This window comes from Bubalus kerabau, chromosome 15, assembly GCF_029407905.1.
Source record: "Bubalus kerabau isolate K-KA32 ecotype Philippines breed swamp buffalo chromosome 15, PCC_UOA_SB_1v2, whole genome shotgun sequence".
NCBI classification, from domain to species: domain Eukaryota; kingdom Metazoa; phylum Chordata; class Mammalia; order Artiodactyla; family Bovidae; genus Bubalus; species Bubalus kerabau.
Window position 1 is genome coordinate 66,647,864 of NC_073638.1, and position 17,088 is coordinate 66,664,951.

Here is a 17,088-nt window from a genome sequence, read left to right on the forward strand (position 1 = left end):
ACCTCTTCACTTTATCAGTGAGGAAAACAGCTAAGTAGGAAATAAGCAAAGAGAGACTCCAAAGACATTTTTTTAGGGAATTCTGAGAAGAAAGGGAGGCCTGCAGAATTTCAGGTTTAGGGAAGACATGAGCAAGCCTGCTGCTGAGGGCAAAATAGGCCAGGACAACCTCCAGTTTTTTGGGCTGCTCTAGGTGAACAAAGGTTACTTTGCTGTCCACATTTAAGAACAAAGCCTTACTTGTTGTCTAACCTAGGGATCAGTAAATGGTTTTTGTAAAGAGGCAGATACATTTTTCTTGGCATTTTAACTTAATCTTTTTAATTTTTTATTAATTTTTGTTGGAGTATAGTTGCTTTCCAATGTTGTCTTAGTTTGTGGGTCATGTGGTCTCTGTGGCAACTACTCAATAGAAAATAGCCACAGATAATATATAAACAGATGTGCATGACAGTGTTTCAATAAAACTTTATTTACAAAACAACAACAACAACAAAAAGAACAGTCTTATTAAACCACAAATGAGTTTTATTCTGCCAGTGCTTCCTAGGAAATAAGTACAAAACTAAGCATCAAGAACTCACAGAGCAACACCCTGGAATCAACCAAGGCACCAAAGAGTCAAGCACGTGCCCATAATCACATAGCAAAATTGAACTCACAAAGTTCTGGGCATATTATACATTCATTCATTTATCTCAACTCTTCCATTGGATAAAGTATTTATTTTTTTTTATAAAACACTCTATGAAAAGTGAAAGTGTTAGTCGCTAAGTCATGTCAGACTCTTTGTGACGTCAGAGACTATAGCCCACTAGGCTTGTCTCTCCATGGTATTCTATAGGCAAGAATACTGGAGTGGTTTGCCATTCCCTTCTCCAAGAGAGTCTTCCTGACCCAGGGATGCATTGCAGGCAGATTCTTTACCATCTGAGCCACCAGAGAAACCCATAAAAGACCCTATACTTTAATAGAAAAGATTTCTTATGAAAGCATCAAAAAATAAAATTATACATAAAGAAAAAGTATTCAGAAATAACTTACCCTTCAATTGTCATCTTTTAATTAACATATACATTCACACATAGAAGCTAAAAGATGTGTACACAGTCTTCTTAACCTCTCAAAACTGGTAACCTATTTTTGGTTTTCTTTAGAAACTGCTTTATTTCTTTACTTCAGTCATGAACATCTTCTCTTGACCTTGAGTAGTCCTGAGAAGTGATTTTAAATTGCTGCATCATTATTTTGTGTGGACAAGTGCTTCTCTTTCCTCTTTTTTTTTTTTTTTTTTTTTTTGGTAAATCAGGGTAAACAAATATCAAGAGAGTTGCAGAGTATTGGGTTGGCCAAAAGTGCATAAAATCTTACGGAAAAACATGAACAATTTTTTTGGCTGACCCAATACTTTAGTATCACAGGCTTTGCCCAAGCCCTTCCTCAGCTCCCATGCTTGGGGCAGCCCCCCAGAGTGGAGATTTCATTTAGAATGGTCCAGCTCTGCTTTTTCCTGAATTCACGCTGGAAAACATAAGACACTTAACCTCTCAGTTCTGTTTTATTCATGCAAATACCAGGGCAATGAGAACAATGCCAACCAACTGGCACAGGTTCGGCTTTTGCTTATTTTAAATTTTATTTATTTATTTATTTTTGGTTGCGCTGGGTCTTCGTTGCTGCTCAGGCTCTTCTCTCCTTGCGGTGAGCAGGGGCCACGCTCCAGTTGCCATGCATGGCTTCTCATTGCGGCAGTCTCTCATTGCAGCATGGGCTCTGGGGCATGAGGGCTTCAGTAGTTGCAGCCCCCGGGCTCTAGGGAATAGGTTCAGTAGTTGTAAAGCACGGGCTTAGTTGCTCCGCAGCATGTGGGATCTTCCCAGATTAGGGATTGAACCCATGTCTCCAGCATTGGCAGGCGGATTCTTTACCACTGAGCCACCAGGGAAGCCCAGGTTCAGTTTTTATAGATGTGGTGAAAAAGATGAATGAATGAGTGAGAGAAGCTGGCTGTCCTCCGGGCATTGTTTTCACAGCCTGGCAGCTAGCGCTAAGGCGCTCCAACATATTTCTCCTGCTGACAAGACGGAGAACACGTAATCCCTCAAACAACCGGGGCTTAACTCCACAGAAGGGCAGAAGGGGCAATGGAGTCCCCACAGCATCATCTCTGAGTAGCACACTTTCAACACCAGGTTTCAAGGAAGTAAGCTGACACAGTAACTGTTCAGGCGAATCTAAAAAAAGTCAGAGACTTCTTGATGAAAATGTGAGTCGGCCTGTTCCATATACGATGTCGGTTGTTAGACCAAAAGGCCCAGGCTGAGGCCACCCCAGAAGGTGGCAAAGAAAGGGGCTTTCATCAAGGGCTCACTCCTCTTTGATGTTAGAATATGCCTTTGTCTCCACTCAAAACCCCCACAGCCCTCCCCTCTAACCACATTTAATGAAAATCTCTACTGAGTGTTTTGCTGTCCTTCACGTTATAAACCTAAGACCAGAAGGGGGAAAAAAAAAGATGTAGGAATCAGAGTCCTACACTTAGGCAGCTTGGGCTGCCCTCTCATCCTCTCTCACTCCCCCGCCTCCTCTCAGGCTCTCTGAACTCCCCGTATTGATTTCTAACACAACACATTCCTAACCACCTGAAGGTCTGACCGCCCACTCCATGGGACTGATGACAGATACCAGGCAAATCCCAGATGGAAATGCTGTGAGTCAGGGGCGATGGAATGGTTACTAGGGCTCTTGATGACTCAGTATCTCCTGTGACTCTGAAAACCCTCCCACCACCAGTGACTCTCAGTCGCAGCCTGGCTGGATTCCTACTCTCAGTTAACCTTGGTCTTCCCCTTCTCATAGCTCCTCTTGGTAATAAGATAATGATAGCTGGAAAGTCAACACGGTCATCATCCCCTTTGGGTATCAGGAGTGATAAGTCTTTTAACAGACTCCCTAGAAATCTAGTTTGCAGGCCTTAGTACATTGGGAAGGAAAGGGAAGTAAAAATCAACTTGTCACTTTCTTCCCTTCTTTATCCTTTATTAAGCACACTGCTCTACTCTGTCATGTCTCATTCATTGTCCCCTCTTCCTGGGTCCCAGCCCCCACAAGAATGTATCCAAGCCTTTGAAAGAAACCAGTTCACTGAATCCTCAGAGCCACCCTTCAAAGTAAGTATCATTTTCTTCATTTAACAGATGAGGACACTCAGGAACAGAAAGGTAAATAAATTGTCCTAGGTGGCACAGCTTTCAGGTGAAAAAGCCAGCTCTTTCTAGGGCCACAGTCTTATTCTTTTCAACACAATACTTTGATTCTAGAGAGTTCACAACTTCGACTTTACAGATCAAGAATGCATCACTGGTGAAGTGAACACACTTGGGAATCAGATTATTCAAATTTTAATACTGAATCTGCCTCTCATTTATGCTGCTGGACAATCACAAACAAGACATCTTGCTGTGGCATTTTCCCCAAATCTCAAGAGAATGGATGTAGATTGATGGGGTTGTTAATGTCACTGCAGTTAAAGAGGCAATGAGCATAAAGTGCTTTGGAAGAAAAATTGTGTGTTTGTTGAGACATTACCATTATTCTCTGTAGAATTAGAACACATCAACAGATAAAGAAGATACGGTGCATATACATGTTGGAATATTACTCAGCCATAAAAAAGAATGAAATAATGCCATTTGCAGCAACATGGATGGACCTAGAAATTTTTATACTAAGTGAAGTAAGTCAGACAGAGAAAGAAAAAAAAAATATATCACTTATATGTTGAATCTAATAAAGAATGATACAAATGAAGTTTTACAGAACAGAAACAGACTTCCTGGAAATCAAATCTATGGTTACCAAAGGGGAAACATGGGGGGAAGTGATAAATTAGGAGACTGGGATTAATGTATACACACTACTATATATAAAACAGACAATTAACAAGGACTTACTGTACAGCACAAGGAACTCTACTCAGTATTCTGTAATAAGCAATATGGGAAAAGTATCTGAAAAAGAATATATATATATATATATATATATATGTATGTATCTGACTCACTTTGCTGTACATTCTAATATACTCTAATGAAGTATAGCTGATTTACAATATTGTGTTAGTTTCAGGTTGTAAATCAACTATATTCCAAAAAAATTTTTTTAAAAAGCCATCACACATGTGGCTAAGATACAGATGGCTAAGGGAACAAAAGGGGTGAGTAACTGTCTCCCTCAGAGGCCCACACATAGATGGCATTTTCAAGCAGTCTGTTCTTGTTTCTATCATGGCATTCTGAGTTCCTCCCCCTTGCTTTTAGATTTCCTAATCTCTTCTCTCTAATACCTCCTCTTCAGACACCTATTTAAATAGGACATACCTCACCTCCTGCTGCTTCTCTTCTAGGAATAGAAATTCTACATCTATAGCCAAAGGGAATAAAACCCAAACTCGAGCATCTTGGAAGGGTCCCAAGTTGCCATTATCCTCAACAACTGTGCTAGAAATCCCTAGCACAGAAAGACAGCTGCTTCTGGGTTATTTCCAACACTGCAATATGAGCTGAATAGATCTTATTTTTTAATTAGCATTGGCTACTAAAAATTTTTTAATAATGCACCTAAAAGTTCCTGGCAACAGAACCCAGCAAATATTATTCAAGCAAAGCATTAGAATGTATAAATTAAAAAACAATAAAACTTGGGAATTCCCTGACAGTCCAGTGGTTAGGACTCTGAGCATTCACTGCAGAAGGTGCAGGTTCAATCCCTGGTCAGGTAACTAAGATCCCACAAGCTGCACGACACAGACAAAAATATATAAATATTTTTTAAAAGTAATACAAGAAAAGATATTTCCTTAAGAAAACAATAAAACTTATGCTTATCCTAAAAATCTAATCTGGATTTCCTCAGACATAAGAATGATACAAACAATCCCACCTGTTCCCCAATCCTCCACATGTTTAAAACCTTCTTTCTGAGCCAGAGTCTGCCAGGGCTCTATGGGGGCCTTGGTCAACCACATCTATCCCTTTGCCAGGAGCCTCCAGAGTCAGTGTTACTGTCTTCACGTTCAGGTTCACTGATGCCAAGCAGAAGCCAGATTTTCCTTCTACCAAAGGCAGATGGCCAAGAGCAGATGTCAGGCTGAACGAGGGTGATGCATTTATAATGGTATGTCCTATGGTTCACTAAGCCCTAAGCTGGCCGCAGCTTCATGCAGGCTAGTCCTCATTATAGCTGCCTCCCCCAGCTCTACAAGCTTGAACAAGATGAAGGGCAACTTCTTTTGGCCTGAGGATTCCTGGCTGGCTCTACCCTTGAATCACAACAGGTGGCCATGGGCACCATCTCATGTTCGGGAGACAACATCACTGACCCAGAATCCCCCACTCTGCAAGACACCAGCCCCTCAAATCCCTGCAAGAAGCCAGCACATGGACAAACTTAGGCATGTGGAAGGCATTTCACCCTAAGGTTGGAAGGCAGATGCATGATAAAAGCAAGGGGAGAAAGCAAGTCTCAGAGAAATAAACATACGGTGAATCTTTTGGAATTTTTTTTTTTTCTGACACAGAGTCACAGATAACTAGGATAGGACTGTGCACCAAGATGACGTGAGCCTGAAAAGGACCACATAAATTCCAGTCTACTAAAGACAGAATACCCATGCTTCTCCTTCTTAATTCCTTCTGTGCTAGTGGGAAAAATACTAGAAAAGAGAGGAGCAGAAGATGACTTTAATTTCCTGAGTACTCCTTTTTGCAAAGCATTATACTGAATAGGCTATCTCTCTCTCTATTTTTTTTTTTTTTTTGGCCGTGCCATGTGGCATGCAGGATCTTAGTTCCCCAACCAGGGATCAAACCCTCACCCCATGCAGTGAAAGCTCAGTCCTAACCACTGGACCACCAAGAGATTGTCACACTGAATGAAATAAGCCAGACAAAGAAAGACAAATAGCATATGATATCACTTATATGTAGAACCTAAAAACAGGGCGACAAATGAATTTATCTACAAAATAGAGTTACAGATATGCAAAATAAACTTATGATCACTGAAGGGTAAGGAGGAGGTAAACTGGAAGGGAGGGATAAATCAAAGATTGGGATTGACACATAGACAGTACTATATATAAAATAGATAACTAAAAAGGACCTTCTCTATATCACAGGGAACTCTAGTCAACACTCTGTAATGGCCTATATGGGGAAAGAATATAAAAAAGGGTGGATATAGCAGATTCATTTTGCTGTCCACCTGAAGCTAACACTTTATAAATCAACTATACTTGGTTTTCTCTTTCTAACTTAACTTCACTCTGTATTACAGACTCTAGATTCATCTACATCATTACAAATGACTCAACTGTATTCCTTTTTATGGCTCAGGACTATTCCAGAGACTGCTATATAGCACAGGGAGCCCAGCTCAGTGCTCTGTGATGACCTAGAGGGATGGGATGGGGAAGGTGAAGGGAGGCTCAAGAGGGACGGGACATAAGTATACATATAGTGATTCATGCTGTTATAGAGCAGAAACTAACACAACACTGTAAAGCAATTACACTCCAAAAGAAAATAAAAAAAAATAAATCAACTATATCTCAATAATAATTTAAAAGTTAATAGGTTATGTCATTTGTGTGTGTTAGTTGCTCAATCATGTCCAACTCTTTGCAAAGCCATGGATTGCAGCCCTCCAGGTTCCTCTGTCCATGGAATTCTCCAGGCAGGAATACTGGAGTGGGTCACCATTCCCTTCTCAAACTCAAATAAAGACACTATTATTCTCAGTGTATAAGGTGGTAAGGCCACATGAAAGAGGTTAAGTAATTTTTCAAGAAAAGAGCCACAAATGATGGAGGCAGGATTCAAACTCTGGCCTATGTTTTAAACCATAATACTCTACACCCCATGTTTATACACATCCATCCATATACACACATAAGTGTATACATAACTATATCTATTTCCTAAAGGAAATCAATCCTGAATATTCATTGGAAGGACTGATGCTGAAGCTGAAGCTCCAATACTTTGGCCACCTGATGCTCAGAGCAGACACATTGGAAAAGATCCTGATGCTGGGAAAGATTGAAGGCAGGAGGAGAAGGGGACGACAGATGATAAGATGGTTGGATGGCATCATCGACTCAAAGGACATGAGTTTGAGCAAACTCCAGGAGACAGTGAAGGACAGGGAAGCCTGGTGTGCTGCAGTCCATGGGGTCACAAAGAGTCAGACGCAACTGAGCGACTGAACAACAACAACCACACCTATACTTTTATTTTTCTGTGTGCATGTATATTCAAACTTGAACACATCCATACTAAGATATCAGCAGCAAAAATGAAGTACATAAAATGGCCAGGAAGAGCTAAATCTTTGCTGAGAAGGTTATGGGTTGGGCAGAAAACCCTTAAAAGGAATAGCTGCTTCATTCCTCATCCATTGCCACTGTTGTCATCTAATCTGAAACAAGTCTGGGCAGAGACAGGAGGCAGGCAACGGGAGGGCTAAGGGAGAAACCATGTTGCATGACAACAAGAACAATATTTAGGCAAGGGAGGAATAAAGCTGTTCCCAGAAACAGCAAACAACGGGTTGATGAACAGCTCAAACTCACGTGCTGTCTCTATGGGATACAGCACCAGTGTAAACAGCCCAGACCGCTTCCGGGTTGTAAAAATCAGGATCATGGTGCCTGAGCTATACCCAAACTAGCAGACAGGAGGATCAATAAGAAAAGATCGGAGACAAACCAACATGTGTGTTGAGGTGGGGGGAGGTTAACTGGTAATGAATGGACTTGGATCTTGAACTCAATGGTCCCAGGAGCTAGAAGGATGCTCGAATATTCTCCTCATTTGTGAGGTGGGGACAGTGTGACTGTCACCAAGGTTACAACCCAAGTGGGGAAGTCAAGTCACAGCTCTTACCGCTCCCTGGGACTGTCACATCACCACGTGCATCTTAATCAGAGTCACACCTCATTCCGCCCAATGATCCCAGGGCAATCACAGTACTGTGAGCACCTCATAGACCAGGAATAAGCTTTCTTGGTGAACTACGCAGGTCGACGCTGGTGAGGACTTTTATCACAACAACAGGGCCGGGATCACCCCGACGGTTCTTTCAACGACTCAGCAAGTGTGAAGTGAGCAGATGACAGACTTCCTGCCCGTCTCTCAGCAGAAGGCTGAAGAGACGCTCCAATTTTATAGATTTTCAAATTCCCTTCTTACCTTGTCCTCCATAATGGTGAGAGAGAGATTCTTCAATGTTTTATCCATTATGGACAAGAGACCTGAAAAAAACTGTATTCCATAGAGTGCCAAATTCACTGATGGTATAAGGTCTGACATGAAAAGAGGTTCTGCAGCTGAACAACCTTTTAAATGTTAGTAACAGCTTGCTTTATTGTAGGGCTTTGCCGAGCCTATAATATTCTTTGTACCAAGTTAATTCCCACATTCCCCAAACTTATTTTACCATGACATCCTAGGTTTTATTATTTCTGCTGAATATCCTTTAATATTAGTATCTCATGAAACCTACTTTGGAAAACACCAGGCTGGACCATGAGCTCTCTCAAAAGATTACAAATGTCTTTAGGAAAAGAACTGGTCTCATTCATCCTGCTATCTCTAGATAGTTTGTTGAATAAATATACGAATGCAGATATATCAGGCATATGTGATTTCCAGGGTCAGGTTATTTGTGACAAAGACTGCTGTTAGAAATGGCTCCTGCTATGACCTTTTGGAGTCTATTTTACAGGGAATCCATTGGGTCCACTTCTGTTGTTGTTTAGCCACTCAATCGTGTCTGACTCTGCAACCCCAAGACCTGTAGCCTGCCAGGCTCCTCTGTCCATGGGATTTCCCAGGAAAGAATACTGAAGTGGGTTGCCATTTCCTCCTCCAGGAGATCTTCCTGACCCAGGGATCAAACTTAAGTCTCCTGCATTGGGCAGGTGGATTCTATACCACTGAGCCACAAGGAAAGCCCCAGTTGGGTCCATTACTGCTAAATATATTTTGCTTTTTGTGTCTTACAGTTTGTATCTCATTTCCATGAAGACTTGAATATTCACTTGTTCTGTTCCACCAGTGAATTGGCCAGGGGAGCCAGGTTTGCAGAGAAAGCAGGCTGAACATCACTTAGAAGCACGCAGTCAACCACCCAGTGGGAGGCAGAAAGCCAAACAAGAAGTAAGGCAATAAAGATTCTTTATACCAGCCAAGCCCTCCCTTCTGCTTGCATCCCAGGTGAGGAAGTGGTATATTAAAACATGGGAGTAGATGCTACCAGCTAGAAGCTAAGCTCAGGCAACTTGTCCTGGGCTTTCTAGGTGTTCTCCACCATCACCACTGACTTCCAAAGTGGGGTCGCACGATATAGGGGATTAACTGATCATCTTCAAAGGAATCCTGTGAAGTAAATGGGCACAGAACTGGGTTTGAAAAACTGACACTTCAGTTCTCCAGAGTTCTCAAATGATTTGATTTGAAGCAAACCAGGCCAACATCCCTCCTCCACCCAGTGGTTTTCCACTAAGCTAGATGGAAATTTATTTTAACCAATCATAAATTCAGCTTATGAGGACACTTGCTGCACCTCCCCATGAGCTAAAGTTGCCTGAATGTGTTCCTCACTCTGTTCTGGCAGCAGCAGTCCTGGTTTTCCAATCACCAAACCAACTGACCAGACTTCTACTTACGGACACTCGCTGCCAAACCACTAACTCAGCCCCCTGAAACAGCCAGAGTCTCGGAGAGGGCAGTGATCAAGATGCCTACACTGCAGGGATAAAGGCATGTCCCCAACTCCAGAGGCAGAAGGGTGACAGAAACATGTGTCTTCATTTGGGCTCTCTTAACCACTCAACAAAAGACTCAAAAGACAGCAGATCCTCATTCAAGGTTGGAATGAACTGGTTAAAATCCATCTCAGTATTAATGGCGGGAGGCTGCATCTCCATCCCCTGCAATATCCATCAGCTGTGTTATGCCAAAAAAAGAAGAAAGAAAAATGCCTCCCCTTATTCATGCCAGGCCTGCTACTCCTATTCCATCACCTAAGAATTTACACATTGACGATCTTGACAGAATAAATCCATAAAAGACTAGCGCTTCACAGTCTCAGGGCCAGGCATGAAGCATGTCTCATCCTTAACTCTGTCACTCCACAAACAGAAACGTGATTTTGATTATAAAATTTGACTATGAGACAAAGAAATTCTCACTTCCCATGTCTAATCATAATGAGATGCATGTGCCTGTGGACAGCTACCCAGAAAAGAGTGGAATTTGCGATCTGCTTAACATTCCTGTTTCCTCTAGAAAATGGCTCCTCTTGGGTTCCACGTGGTCCCACGGGGACTGCTGAGGTCTCTCCCTCGTCACTTACATCCATTCGGCCTCCACAGTGGTGAGCATGTGACCTTGCTGACTCAGGGGCCAGGGAATATCAGCTCTTGGAATATCCACAGGATAACCAGAACCGTGATTCCTCATGATTTGGCCAAAGTACAGACAGAAGATCTACCATAGTTGGTAGATCTATACCAGTACTGACTATAGCAGTGTTACTGCTTCGGTGCATGCATTATGGAGTCAGACTGGGTTCAAAACACTGATGTCCAGCTCTGCGACCTGGGCAAGTACTGTGCCTCCCTCTCAGTATGTAAACTAGGGATAATAACTACTTACCTTCTAGGTATGTTGTGAGGATTAAATGAATACATGTAAAGCATATAGGAGAATGCCTGGTATTTACCACAAATACCAGTAGATTATTTGGGATCTGGTTCCTTAGGTATGAGGCTTCCCCCACTGGTGTTTCCACCATTACAGGTGAAATATCTGATGTGCAGCCCTCCTTACTCCACTCTCAGCCCACACAGGCTCTGTGTCTGTATCACAAATAACAACCGAGAACAACGAAAGGAACAGCGCTGGGCGGTGAGTACTAGAAAGTCCCATTGGTTAAGAGAAATATCTCCAGCCAACTCTAATTCTCTACCTTCCCTGAGTGGTTTTGTTCATAGATATGAAGTTTGACTTTTCCTGCATTTTACTTCTTTCTCTCCATTATAAACCTAATGCTTTGGCCCAGATCTTGGGATGACTGACAAACAGAACTCCTTAAATACAGACCAGGCTTGAAATCTGATAACTTTCTGCCACTGATCTGGTAGCTTTCAAAGCTCCAGCTGGCCTCGGGGTCTTCTGCCCTGGAATTCAGGAATTAGAAAATATAAACACTGGTTTTCCCTCCCCTTTAAGATAAAATGAGAGGGATCTGGGCTCTTGTGACTTTCAAATATCCACAAAGTGGGGGTGACAGGTCTTCCCACATGAGGGGAGGAGCAGGGTATCACTTTCCCTCATTTATTACTGAAATGTGCACCCTTCCCCCCAAATCAATTGCAGCTTCTAGAACTAGGCTCAGAAAAGGCAGGTAGAGAGGTTTTCTCTTGCATCGGGATCGGCCACCCCTAGGAGGGCAGATGGAAATAATTTTCTGACTTAAGGCCAATCATTAGGTCCTCCAGACGCCATGAGATGCCATAATCTCAGCCGATGCTGTCTAGCCAGGGTAACCCAGATGCAGATAAATTTAAGTCAAACCCACAGTCCCTGCCAGTAGCATTCCAAAGCCCTCCCTAAGGCTTCTGGATATTTCTAAGGGACTTACATGCTCCAGGTCATCTCTGCCCCTGGATCCAAAGGTGCTTTGTCCCCAGCTTACTGACCCAAATATAACACCCAACCTCACCCTCAACTTCAACCAACAGCTCACCCTCAAGGGCATTCATAAAACATTTTACTGGTGGTCATAGAGGTGAGATTGTGTTCCACAACACACACAAGTGAAAATACATGTATGTTCCTGTCCGCTGCAAAATGCTCACTTGTACTTCTCCCCATTCAGCACCCAGCTTTCCACCTTCTCTCTTTCACATCCCATTTCTCCCCCATCCCTCTCAAGAACAGAGATCAACAAGGCAAATATAAGCAGGGACTAGCAGGTAAGACACCTGTGAACTGAGAAGTGGGGTGTCAGGCCAGACAGAGGACCCAGCCCACCTCAAAGCATTCAGGTTCAAAACCTTTCAAGCACTATACCCTGCTGAATACTTCTGCAGACCTTGACCCAAAGGCTGCCAGCCCTTCCATGCTATAGTCTCCCTCTTTGCTAGAGTCACCCCACGACACAACAACAGCGCCACCCACATGGGAGAGAGCAAGGACCCTCTCCTGCCACGTGTGTCCTGAGACCATGCCGTGATTACATGCACATCAGGGTAGGAGGCTGTTAGCTGTGAGAGTTTCTCAGCCGGGTACCAGGTGAGCTTGAGCTCAGGAATCTGACAGTCTGGGCTCAGCCCAGGCTCCACTAACCTTCTCGTGTTTTCTTTTTATCATATTGCTGTACTGTGCTAAGTCACTTCAGTCATGTCCAACTCTTTGAGACCCCATAGACGGTAGCCTGCCAGGCTCCTCTGTCCATGGGATTCACCAGGCAAGAATACTGGAGTGGGTTGCCATTTCCTTCTCCAGGGGATCTTCCAGGTCCAGGGACTGAAACTGCATCTGTTTATATCTCCTGCATTGGCAGGTGGGTTCTTTACCACTAGCGCCACCTGGGAATCATTTCTGCAGCAGAATGTAAATAACGCAGATTTACCATTTTGATCGCCTTTAAGTGCACAGTCCAATGGCCTGTGTAACAATCACTGCTATACATCTCCAGAATGTATCATCAGATCACTGACGCTCTAAGCCCATTACACACTAAGTCTCCAATCCCTTCTCCTCCAGCCCCTGGTAACCATTGTTCTCCTTTCTGCCTTTATGAATTTGACTCCTCTAGGCACCTCACATAAATGGAATCATACAGTATTTATCTTTTTGTGTCTGGCTTCTTTCACTTAAGCATCACGTTTTCAAGGCTCATCCACGTTGTCATTTTAATCAGAACTTCACTCCTTTTTAAGGCTGAATAGTATTCTGTCGTGTGTATAGACCCACATTCTGTTTACCCACGCGTGGGTTGTTTCTCCCTTTTGGCTGCTGGCAATAGCGCTGCAGTGGACATGGGTGTATGAATATTTGCTGGAGTTTCTGCTTTCATTTATTTTGTGTCTATTCCCAGAGGTGGAATTGCTATATCAAATGTTTCACTTTTCCAGGAACCGTGCCTAATGTATCTTTGAATAGGTCACAGACCCTCTCTAAACCCCATCTGGGAAATAACAGCACCTACCCTGCTTCGGTTTAAGCACTGAGCCCATCATAAATGCTCAGAGGTTTGCTCCCCTCGCCTTCTGCCTTTTGAGGTACTCTGACTAAATGATCTCTCCAGTCACTCCTAGCTCCTGAAACCCCTGATCCCACCATCAAATTATTTCCCTGTTGGAAAAGCTAGGAGTTCTCAGAGTATATATCAAGGGAAAACCCTCTTCATAGTCCCCACAAAAATCTAGCTCTGCCAAGAAGGCCCAATTTTCATAGCTCTCTCCTTGGAATTTGCTAACACATCCCATTATAAACCAACATCTAATTTTTCTTGCCACTCCTTCCCCCTTGCTTTCTTTCCACATTCCCTCTCTCCACTGTTGCTCCTGCCCACTGCATATCTGGGCTTCAAATTATCCTCCCCGGTTGCCTGGATGCTCGCTCCCCACCAGCTAATGTCTGTTGGAAGCAACACTTGTGAAGTTATTCATGTGAAAGCTTCATTCCCCAGAGTCACATCTTTTCAATGAGTTGTTCCTTTTAGGCTGGATCCTGCTGGCAGAGCGACTGCTGTTTGGTGAAGTCAGTGGAATTGGGTTTCTCCCCTCACATGCTGTTTGTGTTGGGTTATCACTTGGCCTGAGGTTTGGATTCTCATCCTCAGACACGTGTCCCGAGTCGATGAGCAACAACCGTCTGCCGTGCCATCCCAGTGAATGTTTACATCTCATCAAATGCTCTTTTTAGAAAAGTAATTAGAGGAAATATGCTGCTAAGCTTTCCTTGACGGGGGCCAGATTCAGAATTCCAGCAGGGAGTGGACTCACTTGCTCACAACTTGAAATATTTTCCTTCTCCACTCCATCCCTCTGTGCTCCCTTTAAACGTGAATGTTTGACAGACAATGAAATAGCCTTGCTCTCCGGCTCAGTCAGCAGCTTGGCTGCTTAGACACCATGCACACTCCCTGAAGCTCTTCTTTTCTGTTTGGCTTTTTTGTTGTTGTTGGTTTTGTTTTGGTCTCTAAGTCGTGTCCGACTCTTTATGACCCCACGGACTGTAGCCCGCCAGGCTCCTCTGTCCATGGAATTGACCAGGCAAGACTACTGGCCTGGGTTGCCATTTCCTTCTCCAGAGGATCTCCCCAACCCAAGGATTGAACCCCTGTCTCCTGCATTGGCAGGCGATTCTTTACCAGAGTCAGCTTTCTTTCCTGAGTAAAAGGTATAAGAGATTCTCAGGTCAGGGATAAACGGGTTTTTCAGATCCTGGGCAAGGAAAAAGGGGCAGCTGAGCTTTAGTTTTCAGCTTTTATGGGTTTCAGCCATCTCACCTGCCACGTTAGAAAAAGAGATGCAGGGACAAGAAAACTATACCTGGAAGCCCTGGCACTACAGGAGGAAGCTGGCTCCTCTGGAGCTGGGCTTGGGCCACCGTGCCCTGGAAGGTCGGCTCCAAAAGGCAGAGGTGGAACAGGGACAAGTCTCAAGGAAAAGTCACCAACTAAACCCCGGGCAAGAGGCTGGGTTAAAGGATTATCAGACTCCACCCTCCCGGGCTCCTTCTCCCTACATTATTGGGCTGTTCCAGACAGCAATAAGGCAAAATTCAAATGAAACACTCTTCAGCTTGAGAGTAAATCACCAAGGAAGATTCCACCTGGGGCTGGAAGGTAGCTGGAAAGTATTGATTAAATGGGCGGGGGGTGCTTTTCATGTATCTCGGGTTTTGTTCATTCACCATGAGGCGATGTGTGCCGAGGTCCAGCTTCCCTTCTACAGTAGCTGATGGCTTTCTACACCCTCACCACCCAACTTACTCTGTTTCATTGTTGGGCGCTTGCCAGCTCCTTGCAGCAACGAAGCACCCACTTCTTAAGTAAAGCAAAGGTGTCAGGTCACCAGCACAGGTGGCAGGTAACCCCCGCAGAGGGGAGTAGCAAAGGCTCAAACACTCCCTGCTCCTCCACAAAGCTGCCCTATTTTATCACCTGTGCATCTTACCTCCTGAGGTCTCACCTTGCCTCCTGACACCTGGCCTCTCTAGCCATAGAGGGACCGATACTCCTAAGAAGTCCTCCTTCCCCGCTTGCCCAGCAGCAGTCACAGGACAAGCCTGCTCTCCCCTTGCTTCTCCTGGGTCAAGAGGCTCCCAAGAGCTCTGTCTGGGTCTTGTTTCAACCTCACTTGCCCCAGAAGCCTATCTGACGTGGGGTTTGTGGCTCAGAAAATGACATGTGAAAAACACAGAAGCCACAGCTCTTTCTAAATAAACTCTGCGCATCCCCCAAATCAGCTTGCACTCTTCACCCTGGCTTTTTCTTCTTCTTTCTAATCCTTATTGGAAAGGAAGTGTATATATGCTGAGTGAGCACCTCTCCCTTGCTGGGAATCTGTTCTGAACGGTTGTGGTGTGAGATTTTCTCAACAAGATGCTCAGGACAAACACCCTCGCTGCAAGCCCTGCTCTTATTCACCTCTTTCCTCCCAGCTCACCTGGGAGGGGGCTTTTTCCAGGTAGAGATTTGGCTTTTGCATGTCAGAGGGGGCACCTGAGCCTGGGTAGAACCCCGGCGATAATTTTGTGCTTTAAAAAGCTTAAGAAAAAAAAAAAGGCACATAAAACTGAAGCTGGTATGTTTCCTGAGGCAGTTCAGTCCCACAAGTTGGGATGGCAGAAAAACGGTGTCACGTTCTTAGAAAGAAAGAGGGACACCTCAGCACCACTAACCCTAACCCCCAAGATTCCCACTAGAAGAAAGCTCACCACCACCACCCACAGACACACAAGCACCCTCTCTTGGGACACCTCGCTCCTGCCCCCTAACTAACCCCAGGAGACAAAAGTCCCCTCCTGGGGGGTCCTGAATGCGACCCACAGTACCTCTTGGCAAGGACGAGATGAGAAGGAGCTGCAGGAAAGCAAGCCCCAGCTGCGGCCACCAGCCCAGCTCCATCGTTCCCGCGGCGGTGCCCGGAGTGACTGCTGGGGAGGGACCGAGGGAGGCCGGCGGGCAGGCGGCTCCTACGCGGACCTCCCCAAGCCCCAGCTGAGCGGGAGCTCGGGTTTCAGCTCGCCAGGCTCTCCCATCCTTATCCGAGGGGAACCACCTTCAGCCTGCGCGACGTCAGCCCAAACCTCTCCTCTCCGCGGCCGCCTTAACCCTTGCGGAGCCCGGGGAGGTGTGGCCACGAGGGGAGGCCCCGGGCTGTGGCTGGAAAGGAAGCTGCGGGGCACGGAGGCCCGCCCAGGTCCGGCTGGGCTTCCCGAGGCGGTGAGGGCAGGGGAGAAGCCAGCAGGACCTTGAATGGGGGGCGGAGGTAGCCGGGGCTGCGCCCCCTCACCCCCCAACCGCAGGTGAGGTCTGAAGCCCCACCCCCACCTCCAGCCCGGATGGGAGGTCTAGTGCCTCCTTGCCTGCACACACTGAGTCCGCCAGATTAAACGCCTGGCCTTGGGGGAGGGGGTGAGCTGGAGATGGAGGGAGAAAAGCAGTCAACCCGCCTCCCCCCTCCACCTGTATCCCCAGTCTCCTTCCTGCCCAGCGTTTGCTCCCGGCGCTCACAGTCTGGAAACCTTATCCTTTGCTTCTATAGGCTGCTGGGGGTATTCTGCATGGTCCCACAGTGCCCATTATGGTGAGTTCAGCAGCTTAAAGAGCTCCTGCCCACATGCCAGGCAGGGTACTGGGCTCAGGGATAAAAGAACACACAGGCATTGTCCCGGTAGTGAGGGCGTTCAGTCTAGGTATGGAGATAGCAAATGAGATGTTGAAGGGAAGACGAAGGATGTGTTACAAGATAACAGCTGACATTCTTGATCAATTTCTCTGTGC

General features: G+C 45.1%; 1 protein-coding gene across 1 annotated transcript in view; it reads right to left on the reverse strand.

The window, feature by feature from the left end:
* PAMR1 (peptidase domain containing associated with muscle regeneration 1) overlaps positions 1-16,349 on the reverse strand; it is an 80,299-nt gene extending 63,950 nt beyond the window's left edge. Inside the window, exon 1 of the mRNA XM_055547762.1 lies at positions 16,137-16,349. Coding sequence (XP_055403737.1) covers positions 16,137-16,209 — 73 coding nt within the window. The 5' untranslated portion in view covers positions 16,210-16,349. The remainder of the gene's footprint in view (positions 1-16,136) is intronic.
* Between the last annotated feature and the right edge of the window lie 739 nt (positions 16,350-17,088).